The sequence below is a fragment of the Onychostruthus taczanowskii genome, unplaced genomic scaffold (genome assembly GCF_017590055.1).
Source record: "Onychostruthus taczanowskii isolate IOZ18803 unplaced genomic scaffold, ASM1759005v1 scaffold45, whole genome shotgun sequence".
Taxonomy (NCBI): domain Eukaryota; kingdom Metazoa; phylum Chordata; class Aves; order Passeriformes; family Passeridae; genus Onychostruthus; species Onychostruthus taczanowskii.
The window spans coordinates 5,630,705-5,652,217 of record NW_024502014.1 but is presented as its reverse complement, the minus strand read 5'-3'; the positions used below and the strand labels follow the sequence as shown (position 1 = coordinate 5,652,217).

The following is a 21,513-nucleotide window of genomic DNA, read 5'->3' as shown; positions in this document are numbered from 1 at the left end:
CACTGAGGTGTCCCCTCTGCCAGCCTGGGGCTCACTGGAGTGCCCCCTCTGCCAGCCCTGGGGCTCACTGGAGTGTCCCCTCTGCCAGCCCTGGGGCTCTCTGGAGTGTCCCCTCTGCCAGCCCTGGGGCTCTCTGGGGTGTCCCCTCTGCCAGCCCTGGGGCTCACTGGGGTGTCCCCTCTGCCAGCCCTGGGGCTCACTGGGGTGTCCTCTCTGCCAGCCTGGGGCTCACTGAGCTGTTCTCTCTGCCAGCCTGGGGCTCACTGGGGTGTCCCCTCTGCCAGCCTGGGACTCACTGGAGTGTCCCCTCTGCCAGCCCTGGGGCTCACTGGGGTGTCCCCTCTGCCAGCCCTGGGGCTCACTGGGGTGTCCCCTCTGCCAGCCCTGGGGCTCACTGGGGTGTCCCCTCTGCCAGCCCTGGGGCTCACTGGGGTGTCCCCTCTGCCAGCCCTGGGGCTCACTGGGGTGTCCCCTCTGCCAGCCTGGGGCTCACCGTGGCAGCGGTGGCTGCCGGCGCCCGTCTGATCCCCGCAGCCATCCAGGCCGAGGCGAGGCGAGTGACCTCCTCGTGTTTGCTCGGGTGCAGGCAAGGGGAGTGCAGCGGGGCCGCCACCCCCACACAAACCCACAGCAAATGACAAATGACACTTTCTCTTTGTGATCTTCGGGATTTTTGTTGACTTATTTGGAGGCTTTTGTTGGGTCCTAAGAAATGGCCTGTGGCTGAGGCCTATTGGGCCGATTTCCACGCTCCATCTGTGGTATCCATCAGCGGGGCCTTTGCCCGCATTCAGGGCTCTGACACCTGCCTGGCAGGATGCGGGAGGCACAAAGGCGGCTGCCGTGGAGGCGGGGGCGGTGGGCCGGGGGGCTGGGGAGGGCAGCCGGGTGAAGGGGATGCACAGCAGGGGTTAATCCAGCTCCCCCTTCCCAAACCTCCGCACCTGGAGGCGTCCCTCCAACACTGCCTCCTCCACCAGAGGTGAGGGGCTCAAACAGCCCTCCGTCACACTGAGGGGGAATTAAGGAGGAAAGGGAGGGAGAGAGGCAGAACTGCCCTAGGATGATGGTGTCACAGGCACCCGAGGAGCTCCCCAAGCACACCTCTGGTGCTGGCTCCCCAGGATGGCCAGGAGCAGTAGGTGGCCAGCAGGGCATTCCTGCCCGGATCCTTGTTTGTGTTGGGGTAGGCTTTCAGCAGCTGGCTTTTAACAGTCAACAAGATAGAAACGCACCAAGCTCCTTTTCTTCCTCAAAATAAAGTCCACAGGAAAATAAAATAGCATCCTTATTTCGTGTTAGCAACACCTCTCTCTCCTTCCCTCTCAGCACTCCTGTTTAGGGGCAGGCTCTTATATCCATACAAAATATAATGAAGACTCTAGAGCACCTCTCTCCCTCCCAGCACATCAGCCCTTCGTTTTTCTGTGTTTGCCTGGGGAAACATGATGCCAGGCTCCCCCCTCGCCTCCTCCTCCTCCCAAAACCTCACTGTCACAGCAAGGAACCATTAAAAAGAAAATACGCCCTGCCAGGTCTGTGCTAATCAAACCAGAACAAATAAACTCTGACACTCAACAACTCCCCGAGTGCCTGCAGCCCGGGGAGGAGACTACAGATTAGTTATGAATATGGCAGGCAGCAGGGGACGAGCTCAGGGGTCCCGAGTCACCCCACAGCCACCTGTGAGCTCTTCAGACACAACTGAAGCTGTGTTTATCTAAGATAAAGCATGCTTCAAGGAAGAGAAGAGAATCCCTGAAGTTTAGGTTCTCCCCCCCAAAGCACTTTTGGGCAAGTTTACTGATACTCAGAGCTGCAATTTTACCCAGTTCAACGTTATTTTCTGGGCTTCAACATCTGTGGGGTAAGAGGACAGAAGAGAGATTTGGACACCCTAAGTTTCACCCTATTAAGTCGCAGCCCAAAACTTGTTATCAACTGGACTCCTTCTCTTTGAGAGGAAAAACAAAATCAGATTTCAAGAAACAAAGAATGAAACAAGAAGCCACAAAAGATTTCTCAGGTGGGCTTATCATAAAACATGCTAATGCTGCTACATGCTTCTTTTTTCCTATTAAAAGTGAAAATTTAGGAACCAGAAAATATATAAAGAAATTCTCAATCTTGCTAGAAAGCAGCAGAGTACCTGATACAATGTGAAAAACCCACAAGAAGTAGAATTGCTTTTAACCAGTTCTACTGCCATTTTGACTATGATATATCAAAGAAGGAGAAATGAAACCAAAAAGAAAGCCTCTGTTCTAGACAGGAATATCGCTCATCTAACAGGGATTAAGTCACACTTCAATTACTCCTTTGAAAACCACTGCTATTTGTAAAGGGCATACTTACAAAAAAAAAAAAATTGTAAATGACTTGAACTCCACAGGCACTTTAAAAAAAAGTCTGCAGTGAGAGAATGAGAGAAATGTTGAGAAAATACGTTGCTACTTAAGTAAACTCGTTAATAAGAGCAATTAATTCTTTGCTGGAATTGGAAAAGAGCAAGCCCGTATCCTGTGAGCTCTAAGCTGAAAAGTCAGCACAGAAAGGAAACAACCACCACAGCAGTGATAAAAGTGATCTTCTTGAGAAAAATGGATGGTATTTTTATTTTGTTTGGGCTGATTCACATAGAGAAATGTGCTTTGTACGGCAAAGTGAAAAGGAAAACAGTAGCTGCAGTAAAAGGAAAAGGCCAACAGTGACTTTTATTTACAATTACCAAGAGACAGGCTATTATTGACCATATGTGCCACAATCGCCCTCCTTATCATGGGTTGGCCATCATGTCCACTGGGAGCTGTTAATGAACTGGGTAATTGAGCTGCTGACATGTGTTACCAAAACAAAACAATAGGAAGAAGAGACAAATGAACATTTTATTTGCCAATCAGAGTAGGTTCCGCTTTTCAGAGAACTGTGCCTAAGTAAGTGGCTGAATACATAAAACAGTGCATTGAAGGCAAGCAGATGCATGCACAATAATGGTTAACTGACAGCCTATGGCCCATCTGTGCTTAACATTTTGTTAAAGAAATTACTTGACTTGCTAAAGAGACAAATCATACAGCTGCCCCAAGTGCTGCATTATAAGAGATAAATCATTAGCTAAACTGTTTCATGCTTAAAATGACAATGCATATTAACAGTTATGCAGGGACATTTTGTCAGCACAGCTTGATGCAGTTATAAGTGACAAAAAATGTGACGGCTCATAGCTATTCAATGATTTCAACTTGGAAGAGAATGACAACACTGTGAAAACAATTTCACTGCATAAACAATAGACAATTCACAGGCTCTTCTTTTTAAAAAAAAATATATATTTTGCAATGATGAAATAATATGGAAAAGAAAAAATGCATAGTGTCTAACTGTTCTGCACCATTAATCTGCTAGCATGTACTTCATTCAAAATCACAGAGCATCAAAAAGGAACACATTCCATTTTAAATATCAAAGACTGCATCGCCAGCACTAAGAATAAATGGCTAATTCTCAACTGTGCATGAAAGGATAAAGAATTTCTAGAGTGAAAGGAAGGGAAAAGGAAACTGCAAATACAACTACAAAAATCTCTTCTTATTCCCCCACCTCCTTTGCCAAAAAGAGATTTGCTTTGTTGATACAAGTAACGCTAAAGTACTTACCAGCTTTGCATGTGTGTCTGATCCCAACTTTCACTCCCGTAAATTTGCTCTGGGGGATTACTATTATTTTTACTATTATTGCCATTATTCTCATTAACATTATTGACATTATTATTATTCATTCTTATTACTTACATTGAAAACTAAATATAAAAGAACTGCAGTTAGCACTTAGATCCTCTGGTCCAGGGAGTACACACACATGTATGTGTATTATCAAAAAAAAAAGAAAAAAAAAAGAAGAAAAAAAAAACCTACTGTGATTTGGTAAAAGTCATGTAGCCTGTGGGAGGTTTCCCTGTGGTTTCAGAAGTTGGTATTTATATAAGGGTTAGCTCAGGTTTAATGACTAAATAAAATTTAAGTTGCTACAGTTTTCCCCGCAAAGCCAAGGCTTCCTCGCTGACTGTGCACAGTTTCCATTCACTAGCCTCAAAAGACTACTCTGCTGTTTCTACTGGTACACGAGCGAAGCTGGACCCGGGCTAGCCTTGCCCCTTGCTCAGTCTGTCTGTCCGTGCCTCCTTTCCCAGCGGACCCAGGCAGAGCCCAGCGAGCGGGAGCTGCGGTGACCCGGGCGCGCCCCGAGCGCACCGCGGGCCGTGCCGGGCCGGCCCGCCGAGCGGCTCTGCAAAAGCACAGCTCCTTGTTTCTCTCCGGGAGCTCACGAGTGCCCACGTCTGGGGGTTTTTCCAGCCCTTCCCACAGGGAGCATCCCTGGTAAGGCTGAGAACACGAGTGGTGTATTTAAGCATTGTGGCACGTTGTCCGTTCACTTACGAATACTAGGACATTTCAAGGAAAAACTGCCAGAGGATTAAAGAACTTTGTCTCCTAAATTAAAAAAAAAAAAAAAAAAAAAAAAAAAAAAGGAAACTAAACACACAAATCCAAATTAGGTTTTCTCCCAAGTAACTTTAGGAATTTAGGTGATATTTTAATATAGAGAGACTTAGGAGGAAAGGGAGATCTCTCTTGCAGAAATCCCAGAACGTACTAAGAAAGGATTGGTGTCATGTCTTCAAGCCAGTATCAGCTGATGGAAGAGCTGATTGATAACCAATTAAGACTGAAAACATTGAGTATCCTGGGAGATGGAATTCGTCAGCTGAGAAATTAAATAAAGCAAATGAAGGAGTCTCTGGATAAATAATGAGACTGTATTAGTGAGTTAAAGTGCTGCAAATAATTGAGTTGTCAGTAATCTCTCAATTGTCTAAGGCAATGTGGATTTTTCAGAAGAAAAAAAACCCTATAAATTATATTTGCCTCAATCCTTTGCAACAACACCATGCAAACAGAACTCCTAAAGTTATATGATCAAACTACTGAGCACACCAAGACAGAAAAGGCTTACAAGCATTCTTCAACATCAGCTCTGATTTCTTCACTGATTCCACTTGTAGTAGTGCTAAAACATTTTTGAAGAAAACAGAAACTGTACAGATGCCTAAAGTAAAAAAAAAAAAAAAACAAAACAAACCAAAAAAAAAAAAACAAAAAGAATGTTTTAATAACTTCCTATTTGTCTCAACTAGTTCTAGCATCTGAATTAATAACAATTCTTGATTCCAAAAAAACACAATCAGAGAAAGCTGTTGTAGATAGCTTCATCTCCATGTCATGATTACAGTCCTCAAAGTCTCAGTGGGAAATCGAGTTTATCATCTTTTCTTAAATCCACAGCTGCAGCCAGACCACCCCTCAAGCCACTTTTACCCACTACAGAGGTACACTGAGTTATATGACCGTCTCTATTTATCACTTTCAGGACTAGGAATGGCCAAAATATTTCTAGACTTGTTTTTCCTTAAATAGGATATTGGATTTTGTCATTGAATACAACTCTATTTCTTCTAGAAATTACTTAACTTTGCAGGAGATTTTTGTGAAAGAAAACTAAAACTATGACTTTTTTCCTCTGCTTTTCAGATTTCAGTCAATAAAATAGCTTATCTTTTTCATCAAATATTTTTCCTATGATTGTTTTTTTGAAGACACTACCTACTCCTGCCAAATACTTATTTTCCAGCCAAAGCTGTTAGTAACTCTAGGTCACTTCCATCACAACTACATAAGAATTGGGGTGCTGACCTCAAAATCCATCATCTTCTGTCATGAAACCTGGTCCTACTGGGTATTGAGCCCTCCAGTCCCACTGGTCAAAAACAGCCCCTGTCTTTATGGTTGTTGCAGTGTTTGGGATAAAAGGACCCTATAACGGGATAGCAGCAGGGTGCTCAGTACCTCTTTGTGTTATTTCCTGTGGGGTTTCTCATTCCAGCCCCTACCTTGGGTGCCAGCATGGGGGGGTGCAGGACTCTGTGCCCAAGACTCCCTGAAGCACACAAAGCTCTTTCATTCATTACAGCGCCTGTGATGCTGTTACAGTAATTACCTTGAGTCCATCCAAGAACTGGTCACCTGCAGATGCTCCTTGTTCCTCACCCTATGAGGTTTGCACGCCCATGAGCTCCTGGCATCATCCTTTAATTACATTTCCTGGGGACTGTCTTCTACCAACCTCACAAAAGCTATTGGAGCTCACAGATGTCACCTGACCAGAGCACTGCCATAATACAGACACCAAACATGAGAAAATAAAGCACACACACAGTGCTCTGAGGACATGGACCCTGGCTGGCTAATAATGAAGCAAGGTATACAGCTTGCTACCTATTCCAAAGAAACATGGGGAGCTTCCAAAGAAAACTCACAATTTTTCAGTCCAATAAGAAAAAACCAGAACAAAGCCCTGCTCGAGCTGACCTCAGAGCAGTCAGTGAAAGGGAGTGATGGGCTGTGCTCGGCTGCAGCCAGCCCCACAGCACCTTAATAGCATGGAAAATGTGCCTGCTGGGAGTCACTCTGGATCCAGTCTCTACACCACAGACATATGTAATTCCCTTACATTTGCTCTCATTTACTGCTTGTTGACAGATGCTGATAAATGTTCTTGCAACTCTGCAGGAAGGATGGTTGCTGGTGAATGCCTAATGGCAGAGACGTCACAAATTATTTGACTAAATATACACATACTTAATATCACCAGCTTTGAAACCTCTACATATATTAACCAATTTATAACTGTCTCTCTGAATTATTAACAGTCCCAAAAACTGAAGAAGTAACTCTGTACCAAATTTAGTGCAATAAACACACTAGCTTCTCTTAACTATTCACCATACACATGCAGCACAAGTGACAGGATGCCTGTGGATGAGTCCTGTAGGCTTTGCTTGGACACTAACACCACAAAATATATTTTCACTCATTTCCCTTTTTCCCACTCCCAGTGTCCCTACAACATCAATGACTTAAAATGACATGATTGTCTAAACAGAGAGTATTTAAATTATATATGAGGTACAAAACCACACATACAACTCATTTGCTCCTTGACATTCCCAAAGAAAGAGATTCTGAAGAATCTAGGTCTACATTCCCAGTATTAAATGCAAGCCGTGCATTTAATACCGACACATTGTGTCAGTGGTCTTGGATCCACCCTCGAGACTCAGATGTAGCCCTCACCCACCCTCAAGCATCAGCAACGTCCACACTCAGAAAATACAAGGTTTTTACTTTAGTTCCTTTTACCCAAACGGGGAACCCAATGAAAGTTCCTGTGGCTTTTTTGGAGCATGAAGAGGAGCTCACTTTCTGATGATCTCCCACAGACTGAAAATCAATGGTTTCATTAAAACTGATGATTTTACCCTCCAGAAATAGGGCAAATTCTCAAAGATAACAGTGAGAGTGGCCCCAAATCAGATTTGCAATATTTAAAATTAGGGGTGAAAATCGCCAAAATACAAACAGATGAATCCAGAAAGCTAAAATGCCTAGTTTCTTAGCTACGGTCTTTCATCTCTGTAAAATCAGCTATCTTAAATTGTTAGGCTGTAGGGTTAATTGATAGCATCTATTTAAAGGTTCTCTCTGTTTCCCCAGAGGTCCTCAACATTTCAGCAAGAAGCAGGAGAAGATCTGGAAGAAGCTTCACGTCAGCTGTAAAAATCCTGGCTCCTGCTTCATCTTGCCTTTCAGTGCTGTGGCACCACTCAACAGAGTTCTTTTTTGCTTCCACTTGTACTCAGCTCAGAGCACCACAGCCTGCAAGCACTCTTATGTACACTGCTGGGTACCCAGGAGCATCACAAGTGGGAGTCCTAATAGCTCCATCACAAAACATGCAGCAAGGGAGCTTTCTTAGGTGGGAATAAAAGTAGTCCTCCTTGTTTCTAATTTCTCCTGAAAATATCATATTACAGCACATTCAAAACCAAGAGGTCTTCTCAAAAGCAGACTCTGCAGAGTGCTTGACATTTTCCTGCCACAACAGGCATTTTCCTGTTATGAAAACATAACAGGTCCTAAAATGGAAGTCTGAGTATCTCATCTTGTTAATCCAGACTGAAAGAGAAATACCTCCATGATGAATACTGGAAGAACACCAGCCACTAAGACACAGCCTGCCTTCCCTGCCTATGCAAACAAGCAGCACATATTTTGCTGGGCTTTTCTAGGAAGTTTAGAAAAGACAAGCATTCAAACCCAACTGAATTTCAGCAAAAATCATGCTCTTTCTTTTTATTTGACAGCAAATTTTTAAAATGCTAATTTTTTCCTTCAATTCATACCCTATGGATTGTGAGATGTGATTCTCTGCCTGCTTTAGGTCAAAACCTGCTGAGAGCCACATCAAAGTGGTTAATACAGATTAGGAAGTCAAAACTTGGCCTGCAAGCCAGCCGGACAGAGCCCAACGGAGGGGCCTGACAGATGCCCCAGATGCGTCCAGGGGGAGGCTGCCAGAGTGAACTCTGCACAATAGCAGAGAGACAGAAAAGAATAAAAGCTGCACGCTGCCAGCCAGCCTCCTGTGTCAGCAAAGGAAAACCGGGATCAAGGGAGAAACCAGCTCTTGGCAGCTTTTCTAAGTGGCTTCCTTTTTATTGTTAGACAAGCAGGACAGGGAGATCCAGGGTCCCAGGTTTAATCCTGCCCAAGGGGATCACAAAGCACAGAAACAAATGCAAGAGGGTTTACCCTGTGAGGGTAGAGGACTTTTTGCCTTCGTCTACTGTTGGCCAGGTAATCAGCCTTCCTCTGTGTCTGGTAGCATATAAATGTGCCTTTGGGCTCACAGCAGAAGCCTAGAACATTTGCTGTCTCGGTAGACATCAAATGAGACAGGAATTCTAGAGGGGTTTTGCCACTCTGACAGCTTGCCATCATCTGCTGCAGTTTTTGGGTACCAGTGATCTGAAACCACTGCTCATCATAGAGCTCAGTAGCCTCCATCTCTACTTAAAAGTCTAAACATGTCTGTGCACCTTCATGTGCTTACATCATTAGGTCCTTTTCACAGAGAAATCCCAAGATCTGTGTTGGTACAGCTCCCAGCACAGTGGCAGTCCACGAGCAGGGCTCCTGTTTACCATAGAAATACAAATAACAACAAGTGGCTGAGTGACAGATGGCCTGGAAACATTTCTGATGTTTTCAGTGACAATTACCTATTCAGACACTCCAATCAGACTTTCAAAATCACAGTCTAAGGGCAATTGCAAACAATATTTTACAAACAAACTTTGACCCAGGCTGTGTTCTGATGAACATCCACTTAATTCTAACATACATGATCACATATAAATGGATTAGCTGATATGTGCAGTGGATAATTTCAAAGTGAATGCTCAGATTGTGATCTTCAAAGAAGAGCCTGCATCTGTCATTAAAATTAAATAACAGCCATACTGTTTTGCTCAGGTACTAGAATTTGTATTGACAAAATCCTTGTACTTTTTGGAAGTCACCTTCAACTTGAAAATTGTTTTGCAAAATTCAAACATCCAGAGTTTTGGGGTTTTTTTCAACTTTACTGCTCAGGAAAAGAGTTTGCAAAAAGTGTTTCAATCCAAACAAAATCTCATCCTAGCTTCCATGCTTTGTTTTGCATTTTTAATCCCATATCACTTGGAATTATTCCTATACTGTCCTATATCAGGCACAAAACCACTAGAAGTGCCATTAAGATTTTTTTTTTAATTGGGATCTAATCCAAGAAACATAATTACAACCAGGGTCTGTGTAAGGAAGGTTCTAGACCATCTTCTGTCCAACTTGCAGCAAGTGGGACATCATTGCCTGCCTCTGAACAGTAAAACATTTAACTAGAAAGACAAATATCAAGCATCTTTGCCTCCAGGAATGTTATTGCATTGGGAATGTTATTGCATTGGAGACTTCAATTTTCATTATAATCTGGGACCATCAAGGTTCAGTAGGAGGTTTGTGATCTTTCTAAGCAAACCTGGACTTCGTTTTGAATAAAAAATGGGCCTATTTATGGTTTTGCATCAAAGTCATGTGAAATGTCTGGTTTTGCATGGATTCAATTAGAGACAAGCCTAAGGCACAAAAAGTTCAGATCCTGATCAGGATCCAGACCCACCCAAAGCTGAGGGACATTTAGACTGAGTGACTTGGTTCTTGTCCATCTCCAATTCCAGCACGAAAACCAGGTGGGACCAACTTTCAGCAAACCCCTGGTCCTCCTCAGATTCTTGGAGCTTTTCCAGCTTGGCATGTCAGCAGCAGCAGGAGGGTTCCTATGACTTCTGATCGGATCTGAAACCCATGAGACACTGAGTCCCCGCAAACCAAAACCGTGGCATCTTCCCAGCTCTCACAATTAAGCTTTAAGCCATAAGAAAAAAAGAAAAGCCAAATTAACAGCCCTATTGACAGTTTTATAGACCCCTGAGGGCTCTGCCTACATCCAAAGACAGTGAGGCTTTTCTAAATTAAAGTGAATTAGCAATCAAGTTCCTAAGAAGGATTCATTTAATAAATTAAAGGGCAGAATTCAAAACTATTTCAAAAGTAATCCCTTGGCCACAAATCATTCTCTGTACAGTGGGAAAATGGAACATTGTCATTCTGATGCTTGTCTTAATTGGCATTCAGTTGTTTTCCTCTTTTAAAGTAATTGTTTATTATTTTAGTGTGCACCATCTTGTAGTAAACTAATGCTGCCATAAGCTTCATTAGGAACATTATAAACTCCTAATTTTGTCTGATAAACTCAAGTTACTTGGTTAATTTTTGCGAGCAGAATTAGGGAAAAAGAATTATAAGTAAATATGATCCTGTTAAGACACTGAAGGAAGCAAGATTGCCACAGTCCTCCTTAGCCTTGGAGTTCATGAAGACTGAACAAACTTTTGGCTTTCTGAATTCTGTGCTGCACATACAACGTGGTTTCAGGAGTCTGTTCCCATGATGCAGCTCACATTTTTTAGCAGAATTTTGTCAGGACCAGGCTCTAGCACAAATTATTTTATAAAGTTTCAACTCTCAGTTTAGCAGAAAAGATATTCTCACAAAGTTAAAGTCTACGCCACAAATTTCCTGAGAGCTTATATCAAACTCAATGCAGCTACCATTAGAAGTGACGACTTACTGACTCCCAAAATGCCATTCTCTTTAATATGATTTCCTGTGGTAACACACAATTCACTGGAAGGCCTTTGCACCTATTTAGGAACAGGCAGACTTTCAAATTAACTTCAGTGGAGCCATGACAGATTACAGCAGCAAAGGTTCAGCTGCTCTGCCTTTTGGGTATGTTTCCAATTGATGTCATTTCATGCTTTCAGACCATGGCTGCAACTTGGTGAGAAAGGGAATATTTGCCCTTCTCTGCATTTCACATTTCTCCTTCCAAGCTTTCTCCCCTGCCTTCTTGATTCTGTGCTAGCGGAAAAAAACCCAAAATCTAGTTAAAGTCTTTTGTGAAAAATGGAAAGAGAGAAGGAGTAATTTGTCTTCTAGAGGGAGAGGCATGTGGTCATGGCACTCAGGATGCTTTAGAGTGGAGACCAGCTGAAGAGTCGAGACCAGTAGCTCCTTCTCTATTTCCACTCTTCAGAAGGTTCAATGAGTGCTTAAAAAAAGACAGATCAAAAACCAACTGAACAAAAACCCAACTTACACCCCAAAAAAAGCCCCAAGCATCTAAGTTTGACTGTCCCACACTCCAAATACCCAATAGAGGGTAGCTAAGCAAATGAAATGCAGGAACTCAGAGGACCTAGAGAGGTCTGGTTACAGCTTTTACCTCAGTGCCAGGGAAACATACTCCCTTCTTAATGCAGGGACATGCCCTGCTCACAGCAGACAGGCATTTTCTCCTCTACTCCCAACTAGGAATTCCATCTGGAAAAAGTCATTTTTTTCTGACTGCCAGGGTCTAACAGGAAAAGCATTTTGTCTAAAAAACAGTGAAGTTTGACTGTTATAGCTCAAGGCTTTTTCTTAAGACTTTCTTCATATATTTTACTAACAGAAAATTCAGAAATATATACTGAATATCTTAATTAAGAGGCTGCGACTCTTCTGTTATAACTGCACTGAAGAGCAGCAAGGACATGACTGTTTTCCTGAGCATGCCAAGGCTTTCCATTATGTTGATGTCTCTGGAGCTCAGGACTTTCCAGTGCACAACAAGTGTACTAAATGCACAATTCAGGTCTACAATATTCACACTATACAAATAAAAGTCCAACAGATAATCTCTTTTCTGTCACCTCTTGTCACACTGGTTCCCAGAAATACTCAGTTATCATTGCACATTATATTCCAATCGCCATTCAATGCAAACATAATGGGCTTTAGTGAACAGTCATATTTATTATTCCTACAACTACGCCATTCTCTTCCCCTCCAAAGCATAAGCAAAGTTGCACTGTTCAAACACATCTCTTTAGAAAGTCAGGCAAAGTGCCTCCTAAAGGCATCAGAATAACAGTTTTTAAAAGAACCCCATACCATTTTTTCTTTTTTTTTTTTTTTGGCTTGTTTCAATGGGGAGCATCTTAGCGTGGAACTAAAATAAGTCAACACCACGCAGCACAAAAGATTGCAAGGATTTTCTGCAGCATGGGCTTGTCAAAGCAAGTAGGCAGCCTTTGTGTGCTCCGGCACAGCAGGAGCATTCCTCCAGGTCTGAGTGGCGGAGCGCTCCCGGCCACGGCTGCCCTGGGCGCCAGGGTTCCCACACCCAAGGCGGTGGGAAGAGGAGAAAGCAGAGCTGCAGAAGTAGCGTTGTAAATGGGATGAACTGGTCAACACGCTTCTTAGGAAATCCATGGCTTCCAGGAAGGATCACGTGTAAAGATTTACAATACCTCCACATCAAAGGGTTTGACATTGGCTATACTGGTCCTTTCAAAAGAAAGATGTGTCTGTCCCCTATAGCATCAACTCTGACTCAGGCAAGAGTGCAAAGACATTGCTGAGAAACCTACATGTTCATACAAAAATAATTTTATCTTTGGATTTAAAAAATAATTGAAAAAAACCACTACCAAGAGTAATCGAAATAAAAATTCCTATTTTCCTTTGCTCCATTAAGGATGCTCAATTTAAGTCTTTAGTCTTGCAAAGCATTCTGATAAATCACCATGTTTTCACAGTTTTTCTATTTTCCCTTTACACCTTGCACCAAGGCAGCTTTAAGGATAACGCCTGCGTTAGGAGCATGAATGGATGACCCTCCCATACACACTGACCCAAAGATAAACTTTGACCTGATGTTTGCTAATAACACTTCTTCTTAAGATGCCTTGTTTCCTTTATGAACTTCTGCTTGACTCTAGGATCTAGAAGCTGACACGCATTAATATACATCTCTGGGTGCCCTTTGACTTGGCCATCAAGACCCTTTGACCCCAGACTTGATTCCTAAACCCTGTCAATTGTTTTCAAGTGGAAAAAACTCATTTTCTAGTAATAATTAATTTTAGACTTGTTTTATTATGCATTTCTTGCCTCTTTTTAACTTGTTATTTGAATTTGAGTACAATTGATGTTTTCCTCATTTATTGGGTTTCCAGATTAAAAAAAAAAAAAAGCAAACCTAAAGATACTCCTTTAGAGTTTAATCTTTTGTTTCCAAGCTTTGTAAAACTCCCAGTAAAACTCAAAGCATTTGACATGACAAAAACCTCCCCATGAACGATAATATATTCTAAAAAGCCTTCTTTCGTGCTTTTCAGGTTAGTCTGTGCATTTCTGCAGCTTCACAACTTTTTTCAGATCACTTTATGGCATTTTTCAGATGCAGTCCCACAGCCAAAGGCAAAACTTCCATAGATTCCCATGTCAGCAGGACGCAGCCTTTCAGCTGAGGCACTCGGAACCCACTTTCTAGCTAACACTTGGTGTTTTTAGACTTAATTCTTGGAAGAGCTTTCAGAGTCTACAGTAAAAAAAAACAGATCCATTTATATTGACATCTATTCCTCCCCTCTGTACCCTCTGTTCTTGCAGCCATACACACACACTGTGCACTAAAAGGAGAGGCTGAGGAGCTCACCGCCAGCCCATCCCCGCCGGCACAGGGCGTGCTGCTGCTTCCTGGTACACTCAGAGTTGGAAATTTCTAATTCCTGGAATCATGTTACATTATGGCAGGAATTGCTGCACTTCTGCCTGTTTTACATCAGGCCTGAGAGACTGCACAAAGGGAATGAACGCTTTCCAGTGCTCAGATGATGTATCGAGTGTACGTTGTACACACAGCACTACAGCAATCAGTATCTGGGAAGGAACACCAGCAAATAAAAGGCCTCCAGTCTCCAGGAGAAGCCCTGGGACACAGCACATGAGGGGTTTTAGCAAAGCAAAGAGACTACCTGTTATTTTTGCTCAGAAAATGCAGTATAGCCTCATATTCTAAGAGCTGTCTCTGCTTTCTTGCTAGGCAAAAAATTTTCCCAAAAGATCTGAGAGAAAAGCAACTTAAGTTTTGCATTTATAAAGCAAAATCCACATAGCACAAACCTACACTCACTGAAGAAATCATAGATGACATACACAACAGGCATTTGCACCAAGAAGGAAAAACAGACACCAGTTAAATGGAAAAGATGCTCAGGTTCTACCTCTTGCCATGCAGCTAAACTAGACTTCAGTTTAATTGAGTGGGGAAATAGCCAGACAAATTTTATGCTTTCAAGCATCCCTCTACCCCCTGAGGGGTGCAACCCAAGCACCCACCTCATGTCTTAGGTCCCCTGGCTGACAATCAGGAGTGGCTCAGGGCAGTGTCCAGCCTCAAAGCACACTCATCCCATGGACAGAGGGGACTCAGTCACACACACAGCACCTAGGAAATTCTACCAGGCAAGCAGCAAAAATCAAGGATTGGGATTTTTATTAAATCCTTATGCACATCTGAGAAGACCTAAAATGCTCTTTCCTCCTTCCAAAATAGAACATACCCCAAACAATGTGGGGTTTGGAGTAGTCTTTTCAGGGTTTGATGGCTCCCTTGGATCAGGCAATTGGACAGATTTCTGTAGGACAAAACCATGAGTAGAGACAACTGCAACACAGAATGAAAACCTGTTCCAAGCAAGGCCCTGGCTGCAGCACCTGTCCCACCAAGGCATTTTGCAGCCAGGGCTTGCTTGGTTTGAAACCAAAATCTAAGCAGGGAACAAAGTTCCCCAAAACTCATGCAAATGAGATATCCCAACTCTCCAAGTTTCCACCAAACTGGGTGTTCAAACCCCAAGTGGTTTGCTGTATGTTCAGATAATAGATAACACATGTCATGGGACTTCAGTGCTTTCTGTTTCCTTTTGTCAGCTCAGGTGACTCCATCCAGCCATCCTTCTTTTGCTCTGGTCATAACATGAAGACTATTGCTTCCTTATGCAACCCTACTCTCCCAGTTTTGCCCCACTGCCACAGATCCTGGTCCAAGTCCAGCTGGAGATACAGGCAAGGCAGCTTATACCAGCTCAGGCTCTGTGCTCCTTGTAGAAATCCTCTCTATTTTCAGCTGATGAAATGGTACTTTGTCAGTCTCGATATATTCAGAAGGATCCCTATAAAGTCTTATCCCTCCTGTAAGAGCAGAACCTTTTAAAACTGAACTAATTTAATTTATGGCTTTGACTCCAACAAACTACAGATAAAACCCTATGGACATCAGGAGGGACCCATACAAAGCAATGGTCATTGGTTCTGTACAGTTATTCCAGCTGGAATTCTTAGACAGTGAAGTGTTCACACAGTGTCATTTTTTCTATTACTATGTAACTTCAAAACAGTGCTATGCCTAACATATACAAGAATTCCTCTTTTTTCTGCTCCTAAAAAAGAAAATACAGTGGCCACTATAAAAGAAAAAATGATATTTCTTCTTGTATGATGGCAATCCCTTCATACAAGCACAACCGCACTGAATAGCCTTTTAGATTATTTGTTAGACTGAAGTTCAAAGGAGGGTGCAATGTAGCCAGGAAAAAAAAATAGTCCCTCTGGTTAAAATTTAGCATGCAAGATCTCAACAAAAGTGATTTTTTTTGACTGTGCCAATGCTTTTGTTTTCTCAACAACAGCAACAAAAAATTATTTCTTCCTTCTCCTCCACAGTAAACCATTACCAGCTGTTGATGGAGTATTTTTTTAACATGCGTTAAGTCATATTGTATATTGTCCATTTCATGTGTGTGGAGCATTTTTTGCTGCAAATCCTTTACCATGTTAAACCAAGTGTACCACCCAATCTTGCTACACAGCTTAAGGCTTGTGAACACAAGTGGGATCCCACCAAACAGGATCACGCTGGAGACCGAAGCTACATTTATGCAAAAGTTGTCACAGCAGCACCCGCAAACCGGTGCAAACCTGTGCAGTAGATTTAACCAGTACAAAGCAACAGCCACTCTTTCCAATTAAAATCCATTCACATTAAAAACAGACAGAAAAAAAAGGAAGATAAAAATATCTAGACCAAAAAAGCACCTCCAAGATGCAAGCAGATCAGTAATGCTGCAAAACTTCACATATTTCAAGATGGTTCTTGCCACACACTTCTGCTCATGACTTATTATACAATCTTCTGCATCATCTGGATCAAGGCCAGAACACTTTCTCACATTGCAAATTCATTATTATTTCCTTGTTTCAATAATTTGACAATTTAATGCAACTATGAAGATAAGTTCAGGAATCTCTTCTTACGCCAGGACTTTAAAATATGCCTGTTTATGGGCACATCCATTTGGGCAAATAAAATAAAATGCTTTTCATGTGCAAATTCGGGCCAGTGGAAAATCAAGCCCCATGGGGATAATTTAACCAACAATACCAAAAAAAAAATCACGAGGCAAATGCGAAACTTTGTCCTTAATTTACCCTGTTAGGGCAAAATAAGGCAGGAATCTCATACCATGTGTGCTACATCGCTTAGGTAAAACAGCATATGCTAAGCTTGGGGAGTTGCAGTCTTGGCTCTTAATCTCATTGTTTATTGTGGTTTAAAGTCTGACCCTTAACATTATGTGTGGTTTAAAACTATATTTGGAGGAAAGATCGAAAACGACGCTCCAAGGTTTGTAAATGTGTTTGTCTTTAAGGTTTGTTCCAGAGGAAACCATGCGTGTCTTAGCTCACTCCATAAGCAAACCCTTACACGATTTTAAACATGCTAATGCTCACATTCTGCATCTCAGGTTAATCGAGAAGGGTTTTTTGTTGGTTTTCTACTAGCAGCTTGCCTACAATCCACCAACCCACCACTCTTTATGTATATATGTTGAATAATTATGAAGCTGTGAGTATTTATCACCTTTTCTGAGCAGTAAGCAGAAAGAAATACAATACTATTACTTCCAGCTACTGGCTTTCCCAAGATAATTAGGTAACACAGTGGACTGAAGCCTTGGTTAGCCCAATGCTGTTCAAGTTAAGTGATTGACATGCCTCTGTCTGGCTGCTCTATTAACTGTTTCATTTTGTTGCTATTTGCAGTTTGCTTGGCTAATACTTCGAACAAATACAGACTGTTTCTTTAGCCCCTTTTTTCTCTTTGACCTTCTCCTGCCCATTTTCTTTGAGTCACTTCAAACTGCCTTGAAAAGGCCTGTTGAATGTGCACAGTCCATCAGAGTCCCAGGTTCATCCCATTCCTTGCCCTGAATGCTCTACTTCAAAGATGGGCCGCATTCTTTAATTGCCCTTTGAATTAATATCAAAGGGTCACAATGCGAGTGCCAGAAGAGAAAGAGGCTTTAATGAAGCAAAGAGCTGCCATTCATTTGCAGATAAGCACGTTTTTATGCCTGACTGGTCACCATGGCTAAATGCTGGGTGAAGAGGAGGCAGGGCAGGCAGTGAGGCTTTTACTTAAGTGGTGATTAGTTCAAACAAACAAGAGTAAACAAATAAAAAACAACGCAAACATCCCCACAACAGAAAATAAGTTAATATGGCTGAATGTGTTAAAAAAGCATCAACATCCCATTGTGTTCATAAGGCCTTAACCCTTGGCAAAATGCTGGGGTCCAGCTCAGCCTCTGCTTTCTTCCCTTACCCTCCACAAAAAAACACTTTAGGGTTTAAACTTTCACCCTTAGACTCAGACCAAAGAAACAAATAGTTTTAATATGGTTCTTTCCAGGGTTATAAAGGAAAGGAATCAGCAAGTTAACTTTGCTTTTTTTTTTTTTTTATGAGAGAAAGCACATTCAGTAGTTTGCATTTTAGTGCCTAGGGAATAAAAAAGTATTCACTTAAATTATTACTGATTTACATTTTCCTAATTAAGTCAGTACTGTGTTAAAATGTGTGGCTGTTAACTTTCTTAATTGCCTAAAGGTCTCGAATATTTTGTTTTAAATAATAATACTTGGGGATTTTGTCAGGTTGACTTGATAAGTTTTGATTATTTGAGACTTAGGAAGCTGCACTAGGAAAACTTACTGAACTTCTTAATTCTGCCTATGAAGTCTCCTATTTTCTCTTTAACATAGCAAGACTATAAAATTGAAATTAGAAGCTTCAACATAAAATATAATGTAACATAATTACAGCCACAATGCAAGTACACAGAAACAAGAAGCTCCCAGGTGTCCTCTTTATAAATTCTGACTTATTATTTATAGACTCAGACTTCTCTTTACACAGAAATAATTTACTTAACAAATACAAGGTTGTTTCCTTGCAGAAGAATTACTCCCCCATGAAAGAGGATTAGCTATACTCATAACAGTGTAAAAGTGACTTATGAGTGCATTCACACCAGGAATTGTGCTGGTATCTCCCATAACTAAGAAGGTTGTAGGAGTACAAACAACCTGGAAAAACACAAACCACATTTTTAGCCCCACTTCTTCCAAAAGGGTTTTTTATTAATATTGCATCCGCTCAAGCCTAATTCTGTGTGCAACCTGCCACAAGATTTTCCCTCACCAACACTTCTTCCTGGGATTTTTTTTTTTACTCCTCCACTACTACCCTACCCCTGCCTTGCTTAGCAGGAGTGTTCATCACCCCAGTCCTGGATCCGAATCTTTCTTACTCACCAGAACGTGGAGAACTTTGACCTTAAACATCCAGCTGGAAACTCAGTATTGACAAACTCTGGAAAAGCATCTTGCATTTGTGAAGTGGGGAGAAGCAGCACAGTAATGAAAAACATGCAACAGAAGAAAAGGTCTCAGCTGCAGAAGAGGGACAGGAGAGACTTGGAGGTTTCACTGCCAGCATCAGCATGGTTAAATTGCTCTTTTTTTTTGGAATACAAAGCCATATGTTGAGCAGCCTGCTAGAAAACTGCTCAACTGCACTGCATTACATTAACGGTCCTACTGAAATTTGGATGGGTTTTTTTGAGCTACCCTGGTCTGCAATCTTGCTTTAACATTAGTCAAGACCCTCAAAACTCTGGATTAATTCTGTGATTTATTTCATTTAATGTTAAACACCACTGCTGCAGTGCTCCTCTAACACCTGATGCTCGTCTGTTTCAGAAGTGTTATGTTTTCTAACATGTTTTTCAAAAAATATTAGCTAATTTATTTTCCATACTTCATATTATTAATTTCACTCTTCTTCATGTATTCACAGGCAGCTCTGTACATTAGGCTAGACTACACTGTTAGCTGTCAACATAAAAACATTTTGCCCCACTTGGATTCCTCTTCTAGAAATCACAGCCTCGGAAGGGCACTGGCAGTAAAACTGCGTCACAGTAATTTAGAAATGATCATTTACATGCCACCTCCACTCCTAGAACAGCAATGTTTCCCAGATGCAGTGCACTTCAGAGCAAGGCTGTGGGTGCAGTGGGGACAGCAAGTTGAGAAGCAGTGTGACACATGGCAGAGCTCCGGGCTGGAGGTGGAAAAGCTGCTCCCAAGGGTTGCTCCAGGCTGAGGGACTGCTCAGCCATCTCCCAGCACTGAACCACCACGCAGCCAGCAGCCTCCTCCGTGCCACAGCCCCGCAGGAGGCCAGAGCCAGGTGCCACCAGGATGGTTTGCTTCACAAGGCAAAGGGGAGGCTCAGATACAGGCAGCAGGCGCTCCCAAGGCGGCACAGCCCCAGCCTCAGCACCAGGAGAGATGAGGGATCTCCCCCGTGACAGACACTGCAGTGCCATTACAGGAGCTGAGACCTGCATTTTGACCCCCATCAGGTCACAACAAATAAGCCAAATCTACACACACCCCGACTGCCACAATTATTGCATTATTGAAACAAGCACCAAACACACAAGCTGTCCTCTCTCAACCAGCAGTACAGTGGGGTTTACAGCCTGTAGAGATCTTTGATACAAACTGCTCTTATTCGTTATACGCAGTCTAGAAATAAAGCAAAGTGCCACAATAATTCCTGACTATAATGTATAAATTACACATGCAAAGCTATAGCACGAGTCTCCAACAAGGATACATAAACTTTCCATTTGGAACATGTTTAAGAATCAACCCAATAAAACAAAACAAATAGCTTAGATGCTTTCCATCTTTCAAATTTTGGTAAATTGCTTTACCCTTATACATTAACTCCCCCAACACTAAATTGGGGGAAAAATTTATTTCCCTATTAAATTTATTCTGTATTTTGTCCAATCTGTCACTCCAGCCTCTATCAGTACACAAAACATACATAGTTTTATGATAATAGCAGTTCTAGAATAGCCTAATGCTGGGCAAACCAGAAAAATATTAGTCAAGCCATCTAACATATTCACTACCATAAAAACAGATAAATCACTACGCTTTGTGAAGCAAAGGGACCATTGATTATTGTCATTACCATTATTGAATTATCAAGAACCACCATAAAATTTGAAACATAAGCAAATGGATTTGTTTTGTATTACATCAGTTCTTTGCTGATACAAAGCAGAACAGAGCCATTCATAGAGACAAACCACTTCACGCTGGACAGGGGCATGCACACAACCAGCCCTGCTCCCCTACAATTACTGTCCTTCCAGCACTGCCTGGGGCATGCGTGTTCCTGGACAATATTTTCCTGAAAATTGTATGACAAACACCACAAGACCATTTTGTAATAACTGGATTCAGCTATTCTCTGCTTTTTGTCATTTATAATATTATTTCTGGTTTTGGTTTTCATGTAAATAGCTTCACCACCACGCTTGAATGTCTGATTATCCAGCTTTTTTTATTATCTGCAACTTCAGTAGTAAATCCTATACAAAGTAATTTAATACTGGCAGTTGGTTTATTACTGTTACTAAACAAAAAGAAAAAAAGGGTTGGAAGAAATTAAATACATAAACTGAAAAAAAACAAACCAAAATACTTTAGGCTTAAAAAGCACCATCTAATCTTATCTTCAGGGAATTGACTGAAAGTAGCCAACTTAAACTTTGAAGAACAGCATTCCCCTACCATCTATGTCCTGTGGGTGGAAATACAGTCCCAAAAGTCAGATAATCTGCTCTTTGCTACCGAGAGTGCCACCACTCCTGGGGTTTATGCAGAGCCTGATGTAGATGGGCACATGCTCTTTCATC

At 41.9% G+C, this 21,513-nt stretch overlaps 1 protein-coding gene across 6 annotated transcripts in view; it reads right to left on the bottom strand.

Annotated features, from left to right (window-relative positions):
- PAX3 (paired box 3) overlaps window positions 1-21,513 on the bottom strand; it is a 75,433-nt gene that overhangs the window by 28,640 nt on the left and 25,280 nt on the right. For 2 of the 6 annotated variants that reach the window (XM_041414343.1, XM_041414344.1), the window contains exon 5: window positions 5,014-5,106. The exons of the other annotated variants lie outside the window; for them this stretch is intronic. In XM_041414343.1, coding sequence (XP_041270277.1) covers window positions 5,014-5,106 — 93 coding nt within the window. The remainder of the gene's footprint in view (window positions 1-5,013; window positions 5,107-21,513) is intronic. 6 annotated transcript variants of the gene reach the window in all.